The sequence below is a fragment of the Orycteropus afer genome, unplaced genomic scaffold, assembly GCF_000298275.1.
Source record: "Orycteropus afer afer isolate SDZICR_OR568_19922 unplaced genomic scaffold, OryAfe1.0 scaffold00067, whole genome shotgun sequence".
Taxonomy (NCBI): Eukaryota; Metazoa; Chordata; class Mammalia; order Tubulidentata; family Orycteropodidae; genus Orycteropus; species Orycteropus afer.
In genome coordinates this window covers 10107804-10128414 of record NW_006921654.1, presented here as the reverse complement: position 1 = coordinate 10128414, position 20611 = coordinate 10107804, and the positions used below count along the sequence as shown (strand labels likewise).

Below are 20611 nucleotides of genomic sequence, written 5' to 3'. Positions count from 1 at the left end.
GATACCTCACCCCTTAATTTATCTCAGTATTGCCTGGGATAACACCCCAAAGGGATCCAGATGCTCCTGTATGGTCCCTGGTGAGGGACATAGGAGGCAGCTGAGATGTCTGGTCTATGAGCCTGTCAGGGTCTCGGGTGAATGGCCCAAGCCAAGGGAAGAGGCAGCCAGGCCCCACGGGATTGACTGGCAGCATCATTAAGGGCCAAGATGGGGCCAGGGAAGGCGAGAGGCATCAGAGCTCCAGGGAGCAATCACTGTGTCCACGTCGAGGGTGGACCCTGGGTCACCATCTGTTGACAGGAAGCAACGAGGCAGTGAGGACAGAGGCTGCTCAGCCTCACCTGGGGAACAGCTGTCTGGGAGCGAGCAGGGCACAGGACTGCACAGGGGTCAGAGGCCCCTCTTCCCGTGGTGCCATTACACTGCACGAGCCTCTCCCTGGCCCCAAAGGCCTCCCGGGGAGAAGGGAGCAAAGGGGCTGGGAGAAACCCTGGACGGCTGCAGCAACCAGACCAGAGTCCTGGATGGGCCACTCTCCGCAGGCCGTCTCCCTGTGGCTCCTGGGGCCTTCCTGGTAGATGGCTGGGAGCTGACAGTGCCCCATGCCAACCCTGATCTTCAGAGGGGCATGCTGCCCTACACAGGTTCCTTGGGGCGGGTGGTGGGGACCTGCTGACTGGCCTGGCCCTGGGTTCAGACCTCTTCTTTCTCTCCCGGAGAGCCTGCTGCACTTCTCTATCGAAGGCGACCTTCTCCTCCTCGGTTAAGGCATCATATTCTTCCTCGTCCATGTTCTGGAGCCGCTCCTTCTCTTTCAGAAGAGCTTCCCTGCGTTTCTGCTCTGTTGGGGAACAGAGATGCATGGTGACAAGTCTCTGCCCCCAGTGACTCAGCTCCTTCTCCAGCCAGGCAGACTGAGGAGGGCCTATGACACTGAGATGCGGCCAGTAGCTCTCATTCCTGGCAGGATGCCCTTCATTTGCATAGTCCCAAATTTGGGCTGCACCTGGGGTAGGCTGATAAGGGGCCGCAGACGCCATGTCCTAATCCTTGGAACTGAGTAGTACGTTACCTTACATGGCAAAAGGTGTTTTGTAGATGTGACTGTTAAGGACCTTAAGATGGGAAGATCAGACTGGACCATCTAAGTGAGCCCAATATAATGACAGTCAGAAAAGGAGATGAGACGATGGAAGTAAAGGTCAGAGGGGTAGGAGGAAGAGGCCACAAGTCAAAGAATATGGGCGGCCTCTAAAAACTGGAAAAGGCAAGGGAGAGATCCTCCCCCAGAGCTTCTGGAAGGATTGCAGCCTGCTCAGCACCTTAGTTTTAGTACCCTAAGGTAACAAATTTGTGTTGTTTACTAAGTGTGTGGTAATGTGTTACAGCAGCACCAGGAAACTAATACACTATCTGTTGACTTTACTCATTACGAGCATATGCCTTTGAAGTTCACATACGAACACCCAAGGAGCTATTTGCAGAGGAAGGAGAATTGCCTCCCCGCCCTGTGGATTCCAGGGTCACTTCACCAGCATGAAATATTCTTACCTTATGTCCTAGCAGGTATGAGGTTTGCATGTAGGAACCTGCATTTGAATCAATGTCTGCCACTTACTAAGGGATAATAACAGACAAGAATAAAAATTCCTCCCTCATAGGGTGGTTGTGAGGATTAAATAAAGAGGGATGTAAAGCACTTAGTGCCTGGAACATTCACAAAAGTGCAACGGATGTTAGATACTAATGTAATAACAGTGTCATTGTATGCCTGCATAGGACTTCTCCAAATGCAGATAATTTTAGGAGAGAAAAGCCTACAATTCAGTAGTAAGAAACTCCATCCAAACATAATTGAGAAAATGAAAAGGGATCGTTTCTTTCACGTTGCTCATCATGGAAAAACAATCTTTCTGGAAGGGCAGGATGCAGGAGGCAGAAATACTGCTGTGGGAGGCCCAGACATTGGGAAGAAGCATTATGGTCTGTGTCAGCTGTGCCAGAAGAGAGAGGTAAGTAAGTTCAAGGGAGGAAGGCAATGGTGTGGCTGCAGTGGAGGCTTCTCAGAGCAGGGCCCTGACTCTTGGGGGCAGTGTCACTGCAGCTCCTACACCTCCTTCACCCTGGGGGCTAAGATACACTGTCTATTCTAGCTAAATTCGGAGCTTAAGTTAGCATCACTCTGTGTATCTATTTTCCAATTATTAGTGTTTTTCCAGGCCAGGGGGTAATGACACAAAGCAAAGGTTTTAAGAGTTACAATGACCTGGCTGCCCTACTATTTTCTGTGTGATCTTATGCATGTTTTCTGCTATCTCTGAGCCTTATTTTCCTTATCTGTAAAATGGGGATGATAACCTTCACAAGGTTACTGTGAGGATTTAGTGTCTCAAACTGCAAAAATACCTGGTACAACACCTGTGCACAGCAGACTCTCATAAGATAGAGAGGTTGTTTTTGTACAAATTATCAGCCACTCCTTGGAAGGAAGGTTGGGCAATCTACTTCCGTAGAGATACTGCTTCAGAAACCCAAAGAGGGATTGCTGTTAGTTGGATTCAACTCGACAGCAATGAATTCGGTTTGTTTTGTTTAACAGGAAACCAGGGCTTTCAACCAGTTCTTCCTGGCTCAGTCATGGCTGATGAAGCGAAACCAGAATGGACTCAAATTTTTAAAATGTGGGTTACAGGAACAGAAAAAATCATATGCTGATGCCCTGCTTGAAACGTAATCTCCCTCTCAGCATGTGTGTTACACAGCAACTGCCTCTCGATTGCTGAAAACTGGTGATGGCAGCCAACCATGCTGTTTTGAATGTGTGTTGCTTTCCACAGTCCTGGCAATAATGCTATCTCCTGCATCAGCCTCCTGGATGAGGTCACTGTACCTCTTCTGAGTCTCCCATTCCATAACTTTGACCCATAATTTTTCCCATTCCAGTTACTGTTCTGGTACCACTCACAGGTTACAAATTCAGGTCTGTTCGGATTTCACTCCATGGGCCATAACCGAACTGGTTCAAAGCCCTGCAGGAAACAGATTATTGGCTTAGACCAGACCAATAAGAAAATCAGTCACCTGAGTTAGGATGGGACTTGTGGTATGTTTCCTGGGATTGATAATTATAGATTAAGTGAGGGGGTACAGTGTGACTTCAGAAGAGTGGCGTTTGTCCCTCCATGATGTAACCTTTCAACAGGTCACCTAGGTCTGTCTTCTCATACACCAAGAAGAAGCATAAGTCCTGGCCACCTCACAGGATGGTGATGAGGCACCAGCCCAATGAGCTATCATGTTGAGGAGGCATTTTGAAGGCACAAGCCTCTGTTCAGAGGAAGACCTGCTAGGGCTTGGGGAGCACAGCCAAGGAGAGCACTGGGCCTTACCTTCTTGCTCCCTTTTCACTTTCTCCCGGGCCTTCATGGCTGTGTAATCCTGGGCCATGTTGATGACGTAGATGTGCTCCCGGTTGCCAATGGCCTTCAGCAGGCAAAGGAGAGCAACAGTCCCGTTGCGAGCAAAGAGCGTTTCGAGCCCATCGAACACCACCCCTCGGTAGCAGTCACTCAGCTGAAAGCAGAGGCAGCAAAGACAGTTATCATGGCCAGAAGATCATCTGCTCTCTACGGAGAAGGCTGTTTGTTCTCTTGTTGGTGCTTTCACTGGTGCCGCAATGAGTTCTGCAGACCTACTGGGCCCCAATGAAAACACCATTAAACTGCCCTCTGCCTGCTAAAGGCATAGGGAAAGAAGATGCCAAGGAAAGAGGTCCCCAGGCAGAGAATAACGGGCAACCAGAGAACCAGCAGCAGGATGGGCCGTTCCTATTTTTCCCTGTGGCCCTGCTGCCTTGGAGAATAATGACTTTGATAATGTGAACTTTTGAAGAGCAGCCTCTGCGGCACTGCAGTGTTATTAAAAATAGCTCATGTTCTGGTCACCATTGGTTCAGAAACTCACTGTTACCAGTTTTTGATGGGACAAGGAGTTTACATCAGAATATCAATCGACTACATCATCAGACACTACTTAGTTCAGCTGGCATTTATTTTGTGGCAAGATTCTCTCAGTGAAGGAAGTGTTGCAAGCTCCGTATCTCATCCAGGACCAGCATTTCGAACAGTACAGCTCCACTGGCTTACTCTGGGCTTGACTAGTATTTCTCAGCCTTTAATCTGGGTGTCTGAAACACCTGCACACTTACTAGAAAACCTTGCTCAAATCAGTTGAAGTGATATTACCTTCACTATTCAACTGTAGCAGTCCAAAGTTTAATGTAAACCATTTCTGGTAATGATATCCCTCCTCTTCTGGGAGTCTAAGCTCGTATTTAAACATGCAATACATTTTGTGACCCATTTTGGAAAACTAAAGCAACTCCAGGACCTGGGGAACAATTTAGCTCTCTGTAAACCATGAGTGACAAACAGGCATAAGTGGTGCCCTTCCAAATCCTGCTAATCTTCTTTTCATGAATTGAGTAGCATTTATTTAAAAATGAAAGGAACAAAAATGGAAACAAAATGACTTTACTTCTGACTATAAAAGCAATGTCACTATAAAATAGTGTGTAAAGACTAGCAATCTGTAATCCTGCTACCCAAAGATAACCACAATTAACATGTACTTCAAGAGTTTTTACTGCATATGTGTAATACAAATTAGTATGTACTAGAAGAGTTTTCTGGGAGCTCTGGTAGCACAGTGGCTAAGGCACGTGACTGCTAACCAGAAGGCTGGTGGTTCAAACCCACCAGCCACTCCTCAGAAGAAAGATGGGGCATCTACTTCCATAGTGATACTGCCTCAGAAACCCAAGGAGGGGTCGCTATGAGTCAGGTCCGACTCGACGGCACATAACAACAACAACAACAACAGAAGAGTTTTCATTGTGTGTGTGTCACACATTGGTAAATATTTTATAGAAATGTAATTGTGCAATACATGCCATTCATAATCTGCTTTTTCTACTTAATGAAATACTGTGAGCATATTTCTTCAACAATTAGCACAGGTATAAACTATAATTGTTAATGGTGCCACATTACAGTTTCCAACAAACACCACAGGGCTGCACCAGGACTCTGTTTTCATGTGTATAACCTTCTTCTCTTGGGTGCTCTAAGAAGATGAATGGCTTCAGGTGCAGCCTGGACCATAGTCAGGACTGACAAGAGCTGTCAAAAGGACAAGTATGTAAATGACTGTTAGGGATATGAGGCTGTTAGCATGTTCTTCCTCAAGGCTCCTGGGCTCTGAGTTACTCAGAGTGGGCCACCAATGGGCCAGCACCTCAGCTCACTCACGGCAGCGAGGGTGTGCAGTGTCCTGAGCCCCGTGGGGAGCTCTATGCAGGTGGGTGTGGATGCACCTGTATTCGCTCCACCAGGATCTGCGTGAGTAGCTCCTCAGGGAGCACACAGCTCATCAGGCCGGTCTCACCCCCAATGCTGGTGCTAACACTGAGCCGGCGCTGGGCGGGCCCCAAGGGCAGAGGGCTGGAGGAAATCTGTTGAGAAGAAGGATAAGCGGTCCAGCTCTGTATCTCAAAAAAAGGTCCTATACCTACAAACCATGTGACCTCTAGAAAATTATATAGTCTCTCTGGGGATTATAGAAAATTGGGGACTATAATTCCTATCTTCCTTAAGAATTGGTGTGTCAGTGGGAATCTTGTGGAAAGTGCTTTATACATATACTGAACTTCACATACTTGTTCACTCATTCAACGGGCATTTACTGAACACCTTCTATGCACCAGGCACCCCTCCAGGTGCTAGGAGTTCAATAATAGACAAGGCTGACAATGCTGCTAGCTGTGTGCCGCTCACACACTAACGGCAGGACAGAAGCAGAGCGGGATTCACAAGTCTGCACTGTGGTTTATGACAGTGGTGTTCCCGGGAGAAAACAGACTGGGCAAGGGGACAGGAGCTGAGGCTGGCCCTTCAGAGATGGTGGTCACATCACTGGGGTAATGCGAAAGAATGAGCTCAAGTCAAGAGAAGAGCCTTTCAGAAAGGGGACAGCTAGTTTCCTCAACACAAGAACACGTGGGGACATTTGGGAGAACACACAGGAGGCCAGTGTGAGTGCACGGAATGAGCCAGGGTGGAGAGGGTCAGGCTCGGAGTCAAATAGAGTCAGGGACAGACTATGCAGGCCTTGTTGGCCGTGACAAGGATTTACATTCTATTCCTAGACTTATAGGAAGTCACTGGTGGATTTCAGCCAGACAAACGATCTGATTTTTATTTTAAAAGACTTCTCTCCCTGCTGCATGAGATGACAAGCAAGAAGCCTAGTTAGGAAGATATATCAGTGATCAAAGCAACAAATTTGTGGCAGGGATGAGGGGGTGGTGGAGGAGGTGGGAGATGTGGTATATTTTGCAGGTAGAGCCAGTTTCACTTGGGATGAGAAGGAAAGAGAGGCCTTAAGGATGACAACTAGTGTCACTTGGACCAAGACCAAGTAAGAAAACGGTGAGGCTTTCTCCCAAAGGAAAAAGAAGCAGTTTGTTTTGTTTGCAGGAAGCAGGATTTACTCTTTGGGCCTATGAACTCTGAGATGCTTCTAACACAGGGCAGGCTCGACTGTCCAGTTGATATTTGTGGTCTTAAGTTCAAATTGAGGCCATGAGGAGAGTTGAGTGTTTTTCTCCAGGACCGTTCAGCGAGCAGCTGGGACTGGGTTTTCCAGGGCTATCACACAGAAGGGACTCACTGACCACCTGCTGAACAAGTGACGGTGGTGTGGGGTCATCGTCAGGCCTGCCCTGAGGGGGCAGTGTAGGAATGAAGGGTGCTGACCTGGCCACAGGACACCGGGAAGAAGAAGAAGGAAGAGCCCTCGCCTTGCAGAGGACCCTGCACCGTACCTGGGGCGTTTCTGAAGGGTGCTGGTGGTGCTGCTTCTGAGACCCGGAGCCGTGGCTCTCTGCCTTGCTTTTGGTGATCAACACGCTCCCACGCACATTCTTCACAGGCTTTGTTTCGGGCGTCACCAGCGTGGATTCTGAAGTGAGCTTGCCCAAGGTCTCGCTGCTCAGTCGTATTTGTCCTGTGATGTTCGGGTCCTGGGCTACAAGGAGAGGGTATGCTTTTTTTTTTTTTTTTAAATTAAAAGTCACCTCTGAATGATAAAGAAATAACAATGGGATGGCACACCGACAAACCAAGTGAGGTTCTATTAGGGAATGCGAAGCTGCCTCCATCTGCAGAGGCAGAGCTGGGCAGGGAGCAGAGGAGCTGCCCACAGAGGATTAGATGATGGGTCAACGGGAGCCTGGCCTGGGGCCCAGGGCCCTTCATGCCTCATCTGCCCAGTGGATCCCAGGTTAGTGCATGCCCACTTTATCTCCCAGCCCAGAGAGTAATGATTTCCGAAACTGCTAGCACACTGCAGCCCTGCCTTGGAAAACTCACACCTGACCATGTGTGACCGAGACAGTGGCCTGGGGAGGCGTTCCCTGCTGTCTCAGTAGAGCCGCCCAAGCCACATCAGAATGGCATGCCTGAGGGCAAACATGGTGCTGAGACCAAGCTCTTCTCTTCGCCCCTTGCTCCCCTTCCAGCCAGACTGCCATCCCTAAGCATCTTTAAAACCAGTGGTTGTTGTAACTATTAAAAGGGTTTCATCACAGATCTTCAGAAAAAACCCTTGGGAGAGGGCCCTTGGCTTTTATGATAAACTCTTGGCAGCCTCTAGCCCTCAAACCACATCCCCCAAGGTCTCCTCCTGTCCTCTGGGATCTGACTCCTCTAGGATAGGGCATGTGCCCCGAAGGAGAACGGGGTGTACTGCTGGAAAGATGGGGTGATGGGGCTGTTTGCCAGGCAGCTCCCACATTTCTCCACTTCTCAGAATCATTAAGACTCATGACTCCATATGGACCATTTCAGCAAGTAAGTCCTCAGAATTCCCACGAGAGCTGCTGCGGCACCATATTGTCTCTGCTTTGCCTTTTATGTGGCTCCCTCCTGCCTTCCCCCAGGAGCCCATGAGAGGGACAAGGGCTCCACAGTCTATCTGGGGGTGCCAAGGCAAAGCCACCAACAAAGCAGTCACACAGACATCTGCCCTGCCTGATTCCGGAACTGCTTGATCCTATGCTCATTCCATGCCCTGTCACCCCAAATTCCTCCAGGCTCTACCCAACCTCCTTTGGAAACATTTGCCACTAGTAATCTCTCCTTGAGGGGCTCTGATGGAGCAGTGGTTAAGTGATGGGCTGCTAACAGTAAGGCCAACCAGTTGAACCCTCCAGCCGTTGTGCCGGAGAAAGATAAGGCAGTCTGCTCCTGCAAAGATTATAGCCTTGCAAACCCTATGAAGCAGCTCTCCTCTGTCCGGCCAGTTGCTGCGAGTGAGAATCTACCCTAAGGCAATGAGTTTGATGTTTTTTTGTTTTTTTAAATCTCGCCTCAATGAGGACTGCTCCTGGCCTCCTGCCACACTGGGACCTGCTGTAACTCCTGCCCCTCCTGGGCCTCTCTGTGGCCTTCCTGGTTCTGGCAGAATCTCTCCTATGGTCTCCATATGCCTCTCACCTTCCCCTGCTCACTGTAATGGCAGCAGTCCTCCACACCGTATAAAAGGTCTTCCCGACACACCCCGATGCAAGTTTTCATTTGACCCTTCATTGTTTTCAAGATACTATTTCACCTCTTCTCTTTCCTTCACTTCCAAATTTCTCCACACGGTGATCTAGACCAGCCCTATTCAATAAATATGTATGTAATTTAAAGGAGCTCTGGTGGCATAGTGTCTAAGGCATTTGACTGCTAACCAGAAGGCTGGCGGTTCAAACCCACCAGCCACTCCTTGGAAGGAAGGCTGGGCAATCTACTTCCATGGTGATACTGCCTGGGAAACCCAAAGAGGGGTTGCTATGAGTCAGATCCTACTTGACAGCAGTGAGTTTGGTTTTTTTAAATTTAAAGTTTTCTAGTAGCCACTTAAAGAATAAAAGCTCATTTCAACCCAATATAGCTCAGACATTACTGTTCTACCATGTAAATAACATTTACAATCATTATAAATGATGTTATCTTATAATCCTGTGTTCATACTATGTCTTCATAGTCTAAAGTGGATTGTATACAGCGCTTCTCAACTCAGCCTAGCCACATTGCAAGGGTTTAGTAGCCCTGTGTAGCTTATGGTTACCAAATGGACATGCAGGTGTAGAGTGACTGCTTCCAGAAACTTAAATGCAGACCGTGGACTCCACAGCAAATGCAAGTGAAGGCTTAGGCCTAAGCCCTCCAGGACAAGGGCTAGCTACAAAGTCACCAGTGTTCCCTGAACTGCTCCATACAGCTGCTGTCATCTTGGGGATTTCTAAGTGAGCCTTCAGCAGTCACTGAGTATGGTCATTGATTGATTCAGTACATTTTTCTAAATCTTGATTCTGTGTCTACAGTATGCCAGGGACTCTTCCAGATGCTAGGGATACATCAGCGAATACAACTAACACAAACCCCTGCCCTCAGAAGTTTACCATCTAGTTGAGGAGACAAGCACTAAAATAAGTAAGCAAAATAAACAGCATATTAACTAACGTGGAGGACTACGAGAGAGAGAGAGAGAGAATAAAAACTCTCTCTGCTTTGCAATCCATCTGTTTCCCCACCAAACAGCTGCTCTCCTGCCCTGGAGGTGCTCAGGTGAACTCGCAGTCAGGCTTCCCCACCTCTGGCAGGTAGGTCACACCCAGCCTCACTACTCAGGGGATCAAGACCTCAGTTCGTGTCCTTCTCCAGCAAGCTTCCCCAGGCTCCCCCTCACCGTGATCTCTGTCTTAGTAACTCAAATCACTCTCCTTTGGTTTCTGTGGCTAGAAATCCTGACGTGACCTCGTGACTGCCTCCTACTCCTTCAAGCCCCCACCATGCAGGTGGGTACCATCCAATTCTCCTCATTGTCGCTGTTGCCTCCTTTATGAGACAGAAGCCACCTCCCTATTGGGACTCTCTCAGCATTTCTTCCATGCTATGAAAACTGCCCCAAGTCCCCTCTTCCTACAAAATAGAAGCTAAACACCCAATCTTGACATTGGAGGTCAACTACAACTGGCCTCTATCTGCTTTCCCATTTCTAGTTTACTGTCAGTTTCCCTGGAAGCTCTGGTGGCGTAGTGCCTGAGGCATTTGACTGCTAACCAGAAGGCTGGCAGTTCAAACCCACCAGCTGCTCTTCAGGAGGAAGATTGGACAGACCCATGACTATGATTTGGAACCGACTCGATGGCAGTGAGTTGGTTTTTTTTTTTTTTTGGGGGGGAGGGGGTCAGCTTCCCTGCTTTCTTGGTGTGTTATGTCCCTTGTCCCCATCTTTGCCTATCAGCATTCTCCTGCTCCTTCAAAGTTCATCTAAGTGGAATGTATCCATGAAAATTCCACAAATCCCCATGCTGGAACTCATCCATCCCAAACTTGCTCTTTTCCCAGAGCAAGTACTTTTGTTCCAACATTAATGTTCCTTGGACAAAGCATGGCTGCTCCCCACCACAACGCCATTCAGGTGTCGGCCCTCCAGAGGTGCTGACTGCATCCTACACAATGCTCTGTTCCCAACAGTGCAAGTGCACGCCTGCCTTGGGCAGGGCAGGAGGGCCACATGTTTGGTCAGGAGAATTCTCTGGGCTACTGAGTTGGCAGCATGTTATTAATAAAAACCTTCAATGGGGCTGTGAGAGAACACAGCTTAGAAGGAGGAAGAAAAAAAGATGGGGCACCAGTGTGGTGCCAGCCACTGGTCCTCAGAAAGTTACAGAAGATGGGCTCTTACCGGACTCCTCCCCTTCTTTAATGGACTGCTCGATGGCAGCCTTGACACAGAGCTCACGGGCACGGCTGCCTGGGATGCTGTTCCCGTCAGTGATGGCTTCCAGCACGACAGAGTCGATGCTCAAGCAGGCCGCGCTGTAGTACTTGGCCAGGCTAACGGCGGTGGCAGACTTTCCTACAAAAAGTCAGATGGCGAAGTTTCACATTTCTTATTCGCTCAATCTGAACCCAAGACAGGAGCTTCTGGAAGAGAGGTTGCTGAAAGTAATCTTTCCAACTGCTCTGCCTCCAAGGCGCACGTGCAGCCAGAGGTGCTGTCAGAAAAGGGAAGGAAGATCAGAGCTTGGAGTCGGGACCCCGGATTCTGGTCCTTATCCTACCACCGGTGTGGGGTGCGCTGTGCAAACCCACATCCTTTCTGGGTTTTCTTTTCAATTTGAAAAATAAACTCTATCAGATGATCTTTAAACTATTATGTCACATTGCTCTTATCGTCTCTGATTCTAAGGTGAAGACTTTTTGGTTTAAAAAATAACCGTGTCAATTTCTTTTTTCTCATTTCAAAATACTTGCTCATTACAAAGAAAGTAGAAAATTCAGAAATCAGAGAAAAGAGGTCACATCCACAATCCACTCTCCAAGAACATCTCAGTTGGCACAGCATCATTGAATATGCACGTGTGACTATTTTTATTTCTTTTTGTTTTTTAAAAAAGAAATGAGTTATGAGGTAGGCTAAGTAACGGCTCCTCCACCCAAAGATGCCCATGTCTGAACCCCTACAACATGTGAATGTTATCTGATAGGATGGGATTAAATCAATGATCTTGAGATGGAAGGTTATCTTGGATGATTCAGTGGGCCCAATGTAAACCCAGGGAGGCGGGAGTGCCAGAGTCAGATAAGGTAGAGAGAATGATGATCTAAAGCTGCTGGGTTTAAAGACGGGGAGGGGCCGCCAGCCAAGGTCTAGCCAACCTCATGATTAAGTACTTGACTGCTAACCAAAATGGTGGTTCAAATCTACTCAGCGGCATTGTGGGAGAAAGACCTGGTACTCTGTTTTCGTAAAGATTACACCCAAGAAAACCCTGTGGGCGCAGTTCCAGTCTGTCACATGGGACACTAGGAGCTGAAGACCCCTAACTATAACAACGGAAGCTAGGAAAGACGAGGGAGAAGAGCCTCCAGAAGAAACTGGGAGCCCTGCCCACTCATTTAAGATGCCCGACCTCCAGAAATGTCAGAGAGTAAACGTGTGTTCCTTTAAGCCACTACGTTTGTGGCAATTTGTTATAGCAGTGATAGGAACTCATGCAGGTTAGAAATCATCAGTATGGCATTTTTCCTCACTTGAAACAATACATACACCATGCACATCTCTCTGTGCATTCATTATACTCCTGTGACACTGGTTTAATAGTGATGTAATTCACCACCTGAAGGTACTACGGTTATTTAACCAGTTCACCACACTGAACACCTGAATTCCCTGAACGGCACTTCACTGAACCTTCTTGCAGTTAATCTTTGTCTGCATCACGTACTGCTTTCCTAAGATAAAATTTTAGAAGTAATACTGCCTGGCCAAAGGTTTGTATAGATTTTTTCTTTTTTCTCTATATTTAAATAATTTAATGCCTTGGATTTTGTTCTCTAATATTTTAATGTTTTTACATTATTAAAGAAATACAAGTTCAAAAACTTAAGAGAAGTATAAATTAAAAATGAGCTCTTTCTCTCTCCTCTAATCCTGATCTCCTGGTCAGCAACTTAACAGTTGGAGGATGACCCTTTGGTATATACATTTTAAACAAGGGAGTAATTTGCTGCCTCCAAAAATCACATGTGCTAACTTTACCACCAAGCCAAGAGGGGCCGAATCACCCACTCTGTACAGTGGGTCTGGATACAAACCACCACACTATTCTCTGTGAAGACGCCTTGAAACTGTCGTGGCTGTAGTCCTCATGCCAGAGTTGGCTGCTCTGTTTAAGCTCTTCCTCTCCAGACCAAAGTTGGTGAACCCCACCCTAGAACAGGGCTTGGTGGCTCCGTCCAGGTCAAGTGCATTTTCAGGGTTAACCCACCAGCTGTCTTAAATCTCTGCTGATCCATCATCATTCTGCCTGGCACCCCTCACAGATAAATGCAGAAATGGCCATAGCTTCTGAGGATGGTGGGGTCTCTCAGGCATGTTAAAGCCACATTCTGACCTGCCCTGTTTAACTCTCATCTGCTACCCCCAAATCTGGCCTTATATCTTTGAGGTTCTGACCTATGGTTCCTCAGTTTTGGGGTTCAAAGGAAGAAGTCATGAATTGTCACAATTTAAAACATTCCAAGGCTTCCCACAGTGATTAGGACATAGGAAAGGCTCCATAAATGTTTTCTGTATGAGTGACAGTAATTGGGTCAGAAAAAGGTGTCATAGCCTTTTCTCTGAGTAAGCTGAGGCTAAGAAAACTGTAGGACTAAGGCCCTTTCCTTCTGCCATTTACTAGCTTGGGCTAATGTCCTTGAATTTCTTTGAACTTTAACTTCCTGTGAGGTGGGGACTATCAAACTCTCCTTACTGATCGTGAGGTTTAAACAGAGAACTGGATGGGAAGGAGTTCTGCAAACCGTTAAGCCAATGTGTAAGTTGCAGATCTTGCCCATTGTAGGTGACTTCGTTCCTTTTGGGTTTAGGGTGAGGTTAGCGTATGGAACTTTTGAAGGCAACAGAGGAGCCTCGTTAAATAATGGCTCACTCCTTGCCTGGTCCCCACCAGCAACACAGTCCACGAGACTATCTACCAGAATGCGATTATTAGAAGGTTTGCTTTATTTTTTCTAGGGGAGTTTAAAATCTCAGCTCTGGTTATAACTAACAATGATCATAAACAGGCTTCATCATAATGAAAATAACAGCAACAGCTGTTTGCGTATTTACCATGTGCCGAGTACCAGGCTTAAGCATTTGACAGGAATGTTGTCATTCAATTCTCATGCCTGCACTGTTGTTGTTATTAGGTGCCATCGAGTCAGCTCTGACTCACAGAGACCCTACGTACAAGAGAATGAAACACTGCCTGGTCCTGCACCAGCCACACAATCCCTGCTATACCTGAGCCCATCGCTGCAGTCACTATACAAAGTTTCAGGGCTATTCATAGTTTTCCAGTACTATATCGGACAGTGTTTCACAGCTATTCATAAGGTTTTCAGTGACCAATCCTTTAAGAAGTGGATGGCCCCTTCCTTCTTCTAAGTCCGCCCTGCTGAAACATGTCCACCATGGGTGACCCTGCTGGTATTTGAAACACCAGTGGCACAGCCTCCAGCCTCACAGCAACAAGCCATCTACCACAGGAGGACAAACTGACAGACAAAGGTGGGTGCCTACAGTCTACACTGCTAATACTTTACAGTCAAGGAAATAGGGCACAGAGAATTTGAGTAACTTCCCCAAAGACACAAAGCTAGTAGATGGCGTGTGTGAAGACTGACACAGGGTGGTTGGGCTCCAGGGTACATGGTGGTCAACATCTACTATACTGTCCTCTAATGAAATCACTAGCCTCTCCCCCGCCCTCGCAGTGGTGTTTCCGGTCCCCACCTCCCCTCATGGTTGTCTGTTACCTGAGACAGGCGTCCCGTGGACAATAATGGCGATGCCCTTCCGGTTCTTGGACAGGCGGCCTTCTGCAGAGATGTCAATGCCCAAGTGGCGGGCGATGGCCTTGCTCACTGGGTTGTTTTCGACTTCTCCAACCTCCTCCAAGGACTGGCTGTCGATGCTCTGAGTCTTGTCAGCTGCAAATTAAAAACATGCAAGTGTGTGCATATGCCTATATGTGTACACCCTCAGAACTTACATGAGTCCTAATGGAAATGTTGTTGTTATTTGCCATCGAGTTAGACCTGACTCATAGCGACCCCTCCTTGGGTTTCTGAGGCAGTATCACTACAGAAGTAGATTGCCCTATCTTCCTTCCGAGGAGTGGCTGGTAGATTTGAACCGCTAGCCTTCTGGTTAGCAGTCAAGTGCCTTAAGCACTACACCACCAGAGCTCCTCTGATGGAAATAGGAAAGGGATTTTCTTTTTTAAACGTTATTATAAAATGTCAAATGTGATCTGCTACAAACCTTGCAGTGGTCCTTGCTCTCACCCATAGTGCAGGAGAGTGCCCTTTTGGCTAATGAACTGACTATAGCTACAAAAATAAAAAATATATACACTTTTTATTCTAATTCCATTTTTTGGGACTTTCTCCTGTCAAAAATAGAAAGGGGCTTTGTGTGGAGATGCTTAGTTCTAGATGATATACTTCAAAATGGTCAAAATAAAGGATAGCATATTTATAGTTTGGAATTAATACAGTAGCTATTAAAATAATGATTTGTATCAAAACTATAGCCTAGAGGCAAACCTGTCCTGCCACTTGTTTTTGCAAATAAAGCCTTACTGGTCCACAGCCATTGCCCACGTATGGTCTTTGGCTGCTTTCAGATTACAAAGGCAGAGGTGAGGAGCTGCAGCAGAGAATGTATGGCCCACAAAGCCTAAAATACTTGCTGTTTGGCCTGTTATAGAAAAAGTCTGCCAATCCCTGCTTTAGATGAGCAAGTGCTGGCCTGAGTGATGTCTACGGTGGGAAACAACAAGCTGCAGTGGACCGTGTTTGTGCAGAGCAGTATATGGCCAAACATGCACATACCTGCGCCTCACTCATTGACCGCCAACCTCATTACGTGACATTTCACGCTTACAGCAATAGTAAAAAAACTACCATCCAACTATTTTGCGCATTAACAACATACATCTGGCCGTAACAAATCCTGAGGCACAAGGGGAGAGTCACACTGGCTTAAGGTTATGATGAAAATTAGGTGTCAACATGGCTGGGCCATGATCCTCAGTGGTTTGGCAGTTATGTCATGATGTAATTTGGCAGTCATGTTATGATGCAGTCATCTTCTATTTCCCCATAATGCCAATATTTGCATAACGACCTGCCCTTTGGAACCTAAACAAATCGGTAAGTAAGGAATAGGTGCAGTCACTCCAAACATGTTTTAATAACAAAACTAGGATCATACTCTGGATTTTGTTATATAACTTGCTTTTTCATGGAATGTCTTAGACATCTCTCTATTCACTTTAAAATAGATCTCTCTCATTCTTTTTAAAATAGCAGTTCAAGTATTTCATTGTATGGATTCTTCATAATCTAACTAGTATCCTTCTGACAGGCATTAAGTGGTGGCTTCTAGGTTTGTCCATCCTTGATATTATGGTGACCCTCCTCTGTAAGATGTCTGGGGCTGGTTCTGGGAGATCCCAGGGACTGAGGACAGGAAGCACAGCCAGGAGGGGATGTCAGTTAGGGGCAGGTCAGCAGAGCCAAAATGGATTGAACGTGAATTTCTGCACTTCAATCCCAGTTTTGCTGTTGCACACGCCTGCCTTCCTTCACCCACCTTCTGGACAAGGTTGCTTACATCTTCTCATGGTTTATTGGGCCTAGCAAATAAATGGTCCAGTAAATCCACTTTTGCTGAACCTGATTTTCCAAATATGGTTTTAATGTCTTGTATAACTTGGGCACGATGAAGCAGCCCACAATGCTGGGAAGTCAAATCGTGTATAATAATTTGTAGTCTGCTTTCATTTCCTCATGTCACTGTTAAGCACATTTACCATTTTGTCTACTTAGTAGCATAGTGCCTAAGGCATCTGACTGCTAACCAGAAGGCAGCAGTTCAAAGCCAGCAGCCACTCCTCAGAAGAAAGACTGGGCAATCTACTTCTGTAGAGATACCGCCTTGGAAACCCAAGGAGGGTCACTATGAGTTGGATTCGACTCAATGGCTGTGAGTTTGGTTTGGTTTTTGGTTAGTACCCTCTCATTACTCCTATTCCACTGGAGGGGGTTTGCCTACATAGTCCTGTAGGTACCTGACACTAGGAAGAATGGCACCCGTAAAATGTTTCTATGACAACCTCCCAAACCAAAAGAAAACCGAAACCCATTGCCATCAAATTGATTCCAATTGAAAGTGACCCTACAGAACAGAGCAGAAGTACCCCATATGGTTTCCAAGGCTGTAAATCTCTATGGAAGCAGACTGCCACATCTTTCTCCCATGGAATAGCTGGTGGGTTCGAACCATCAACCTTCTGGTTAGCAGCCAAGCATTTTAGCTACTGTGCCACCAGGGCTCCTTAAATAGCCTCCAGTCTCTTAGAATTTTAGCATTAACAACACAGGCCTTCAGGTTAATATTTCCTCACCCACCCCACTGCCATCAAGTCGATTCTAATCACACTAGTTAAAACGCAAACAGCTGTGCCAAGAAGTATATATTATATGTTAAGTTGTTGTTGTTATGTGCCATCGAGTCGGCCCTGACTCACAGCGACACCTCCTTGGGTTTCCGAGGCAGTATCACTACAGAAGTAGATTGCCCAATCTTCTTCCGAGGAGTGACTGGTGGGTTTGAACCGCCAGCCTTGTGGTTAGCAATAAAGTGTCTTAGGCACTCTGCTACCAGAGCTCCTATATGTTAAGTGCAACAGTGTATTTCTGTGCTTGTCTCACAGTGTGAGTCGGTGTATCAGAGCCAGGGTGGGGCTGGAGTGGCCAGTAGGGGGTGCTGAAGATGCATTTTACAGAGAAAGGTGAAAAGACACTGAACTGTCTTCCCATTGTTGCTTGGGAAGAACTGGTACCAAAACATTAGAAAGCCGGGTTACTTTGAAACATGATTTTCTCCAAGCTGTCGTCATCTTCCTCTTCGTCCGGGTATGTTTTGGACTCGATCACAGTGATGTGCTGCTCTTCCAGGTTGGACGTCAAAGAGATTCCTCGGCTGAGTGAGGTCCTCTTTGTGCTGATGGAAGTTCCCTGGTCTGACGAGGGCCCATCTTCATCATCTGCCAGGGAGCAAGAGATGGGAACACGGGGAGTTGGGAGAGGGGTAAGGGAAACACATGAGCTGAGACGGAAAGAAAGGCAAATCTGGTCACAGCACCACCACAGACTCTCCAATCAAACGAGTGCCCAGGGCAGCTGGTTAAAGTTCCTCTGCCCAGAGCATTTCTGTAGTTCCTCAGGTCCAATACCAAAATTACATGCTCACTCCAGAAAATCTGGTAACTTCAGAAGAGCACAAACTAAGATTCAGCTGTAATCCCACCATCACCATTTCTTTCTTTATGTCTCTTTGCAATGCTTAAAAATGAAACTTGAGATCATATTATACATACTGACCTGGAGCCTGCTTTGCCCCTTAATTGATCACAAACATTTCCCCATGTCCATGCTAAACACATCTACCATTCTGTCTGCCTGGCACACTCTCATTGCCCCCACTCCACGGGGTTTCAGTAGGAGCAGCTGGCTGTGAGTATATAAGGTGAACCCTTCTCCAAGACACAGTTGCCTGTAGGCACCTGGCCCATCTGGGCCAAGGCATCCTCTCCACCTGGAATCTGCAGCTTGAGAGGCTGCAGCTCTTGTGAGTGGAAGGGATGTGACTTGGGGCTGCTGGCCTACCCTGCGTGGCAAGAAGGGTGGTTTACAGGGTGAGAGCAGGGAGCACAGATACTTAGACAGAAGCACTGGTGAGAGGCAGAGGTCCCCCCGGCCCCCCACCGTCCTACTCTAGAGCACCTTCTATGGGCCAAAGAAAGAAACAAAGCCCATACTGTGGTGCGTAGAGGCTGGCATAGTGCTGCCCTCCCGTGGCCCTTGGCACATGAGGCCTCCTGCAGCTCCCCGCCTTTGGCCGCTATGTCCTCAGCATGAACGGCCCCGCCTGGGAGCGCTGCGGCACACTCATCTTTTTCCAGCTCCTCAGCTCAGTGCTTGGTGTACAGCTCCATCCCCGTGGCTCTGAGAATGGGCAGGGTACCGTCTGACCTTTAAGTAATATTTTATTGAGTTTGTGGCAAAAGTTTACACAATTTAGGTCCCCATTTGACAATTTCCACACAAATTGTTCGGTGACCTTGGTGACATTTTTCACGGTGTATCAATGTTCTCTGACTGATGTTCAGCTTGTTCCTTTTCCAGTACCCTGGATCCTCGTCCCCCTATCTTTTCACCCTTGCTTTTGAGTAACTGCTGACCTTTGGGTTTCTACTGATGGTGTTTAAGAGGGGCACCGATCCCATGGGGAATAGTCTTTATTTTGTGTGCCACTCTGCTTTTTCGCTGAAAGGTGATCTCAGGGGGCAGGCTTGTCTGTAGGTTTAAGGGGTATCTCAGAAGACAGACTCAGGGAGTCCTCTGCTCTCAGCTGTTCCAATCTGCTGACTTTTATGGGGGGTAAGAATTTGAGTTCTGCTCCATATCTTCTCTTATCTCGTTTTAGGCCAAACTAGTATTGTCAGACAAGCTTCTTTTTCCTTGGAAGACTGCAAGACAGGCCAAGGGCATGAGGAAAGGCCTCCCTTCAGTCTGCTCATTCCCTCATACAGTGCTGTTCCAAGCACTGGGTTTACAAGTGGGGGATGTGTGATCACTGCCTCTATAGGGCTGGCAGGCATGAAGATAGCTGCAGGACTGACAACCGCTCTACAGAAGAACTGAGCAAGTAAGAACAGGGTCAGTGCGTTTCCAGGAGGAAGGAACAGATGGGTAGGAAGGACAGGGTGCATCACAACAAGCCACAGTCCTAGGGGTCAGCAGGAACCATGATATCCAAGGGGACACAAGGGAGCACTGGGCAGATGATGGCATACCTCGGGGAGCTGGGCCAAAAAGGGCAAGATGATGAGACACAGGCCAGCTTTGTGATTGGGTCACCCTGAACCCTCACCCCGTGTCACTGAGGACACTAATTTCTACCAGGGCTACGGTTAGCCACACACATAGGAGGCAGTGCAGTAGAATGGTTAGTGCCATGGATGCTGGAGTCAGAGAGACCTGAGTATAAAGAATGACTCTGTCACTTCAAGTTGTGATCTAGCCTCTCTGCTTCAGTCTGCCCTTCCGTGCACATAAAGCTCTCAGCACGGGGCTTGGTATCCAGTATCCTGGTATGCAGTTGACATATGGTGTCAAGCTGACTCCGATACACAGCAACCCTATAGGACAGAGGAGAACTGCCGCACAGGGTTGTTGGTCTTTCCTCCTGTGGAGCTGCTAAAGGGTTCAAACTGCCAACCTTTCAGTTAGCAGCCAAGCACTTTAACCCTTGTGCCACTAAGGTGTGTGTGTCTGTCTGTCTGTCTCGAGCTGTAGAATGTGCCCCAGCCTCTGCATCCATAAAATGGAGATAACAGGATCTATTTTGTAAGGGTTAGCAACTCAATATATAAGCTACCTAACACCTGCCGGGTGCTTAGCAGGCCCTGAGGAATTGATTCCTCCTGCAGTGGCAGGAGCCAGGGTTTTGGCGCTGAGTTCTTACCGTTCTCCTCCATATACTTTGCCTTCATCTGCTCCTCTTTCAGTTGCTTTATCTCCTTAAAGTACTCATACACCTCTTGGGGCAGCTTCTCCCCTGGGATGCGGGGAGGCAGCAGCAGAGTGTTGAAGGAATCGTAGCCCTTCAGCTTCCGTAAGATCTGCTCAAGGGGAGAAAGGGGAACTGCTGTTGGTTTCACTGGACGCTCTCTCCCTGCAGCCCCAGGTGGCTGTGCTGGGTGGGCTCTGAGGCCTGGGTCTGCTCATCCATCTCAAAGAGCCCCTCCTTTGCCGTCGTCTGAGACTGGGGTCTGTACCCCGGAGGCTGGGCTTTGGAGTGGGCCCCTGCCTTTGCCATCGTCTGAGACTGGGGTCTGCACCCCGGAGGCTGGGCTTTGGAGTGGGCCCCT

At 47.6% G+C, this 20611-nt stretch overlaps 1 protein-coding gene across 1 annotated transcript in view; it reads right to left on the bottom strand.

The window, feature by feature from the left end:
* HYDIN (HYDIN axonemal central pair apparatus protein) overlaps positions 1-20611 on the bottom strand; it is a 333125-nt gene that overhangs the window by 103453 nt on the left and 209061 nt on the right. The window contains exons 37-44 of the mRNA XM_042780857.1: positions 20206-20362; positions 17543-17722; positions 14424-14597; positions 10784-10974; positions 6875-7084; positions 5378-5515; positions 3393-3576; positions 703-844 (exon numbers count right to left, since the gene is read on the bottom strand). Of these exons, the coding sequence (XP_042636791.1) occupies positions 703-844; positions 3393-3576; positions 5378-5515; positions 6875-7084; positions 10784-10974; positions 14424-14597; positions 17543-17722; positions 20206-20362 (1376 nt within the window). The remainder of the gene's footprint in view (positions 1-702; positions 845-3392; positions 3577-5377; positions 5516-6874; positions 7085-10783; positions 10975-14423; positions 14598-17542; positions 17723-20205; positions 20363-20611) is intronic.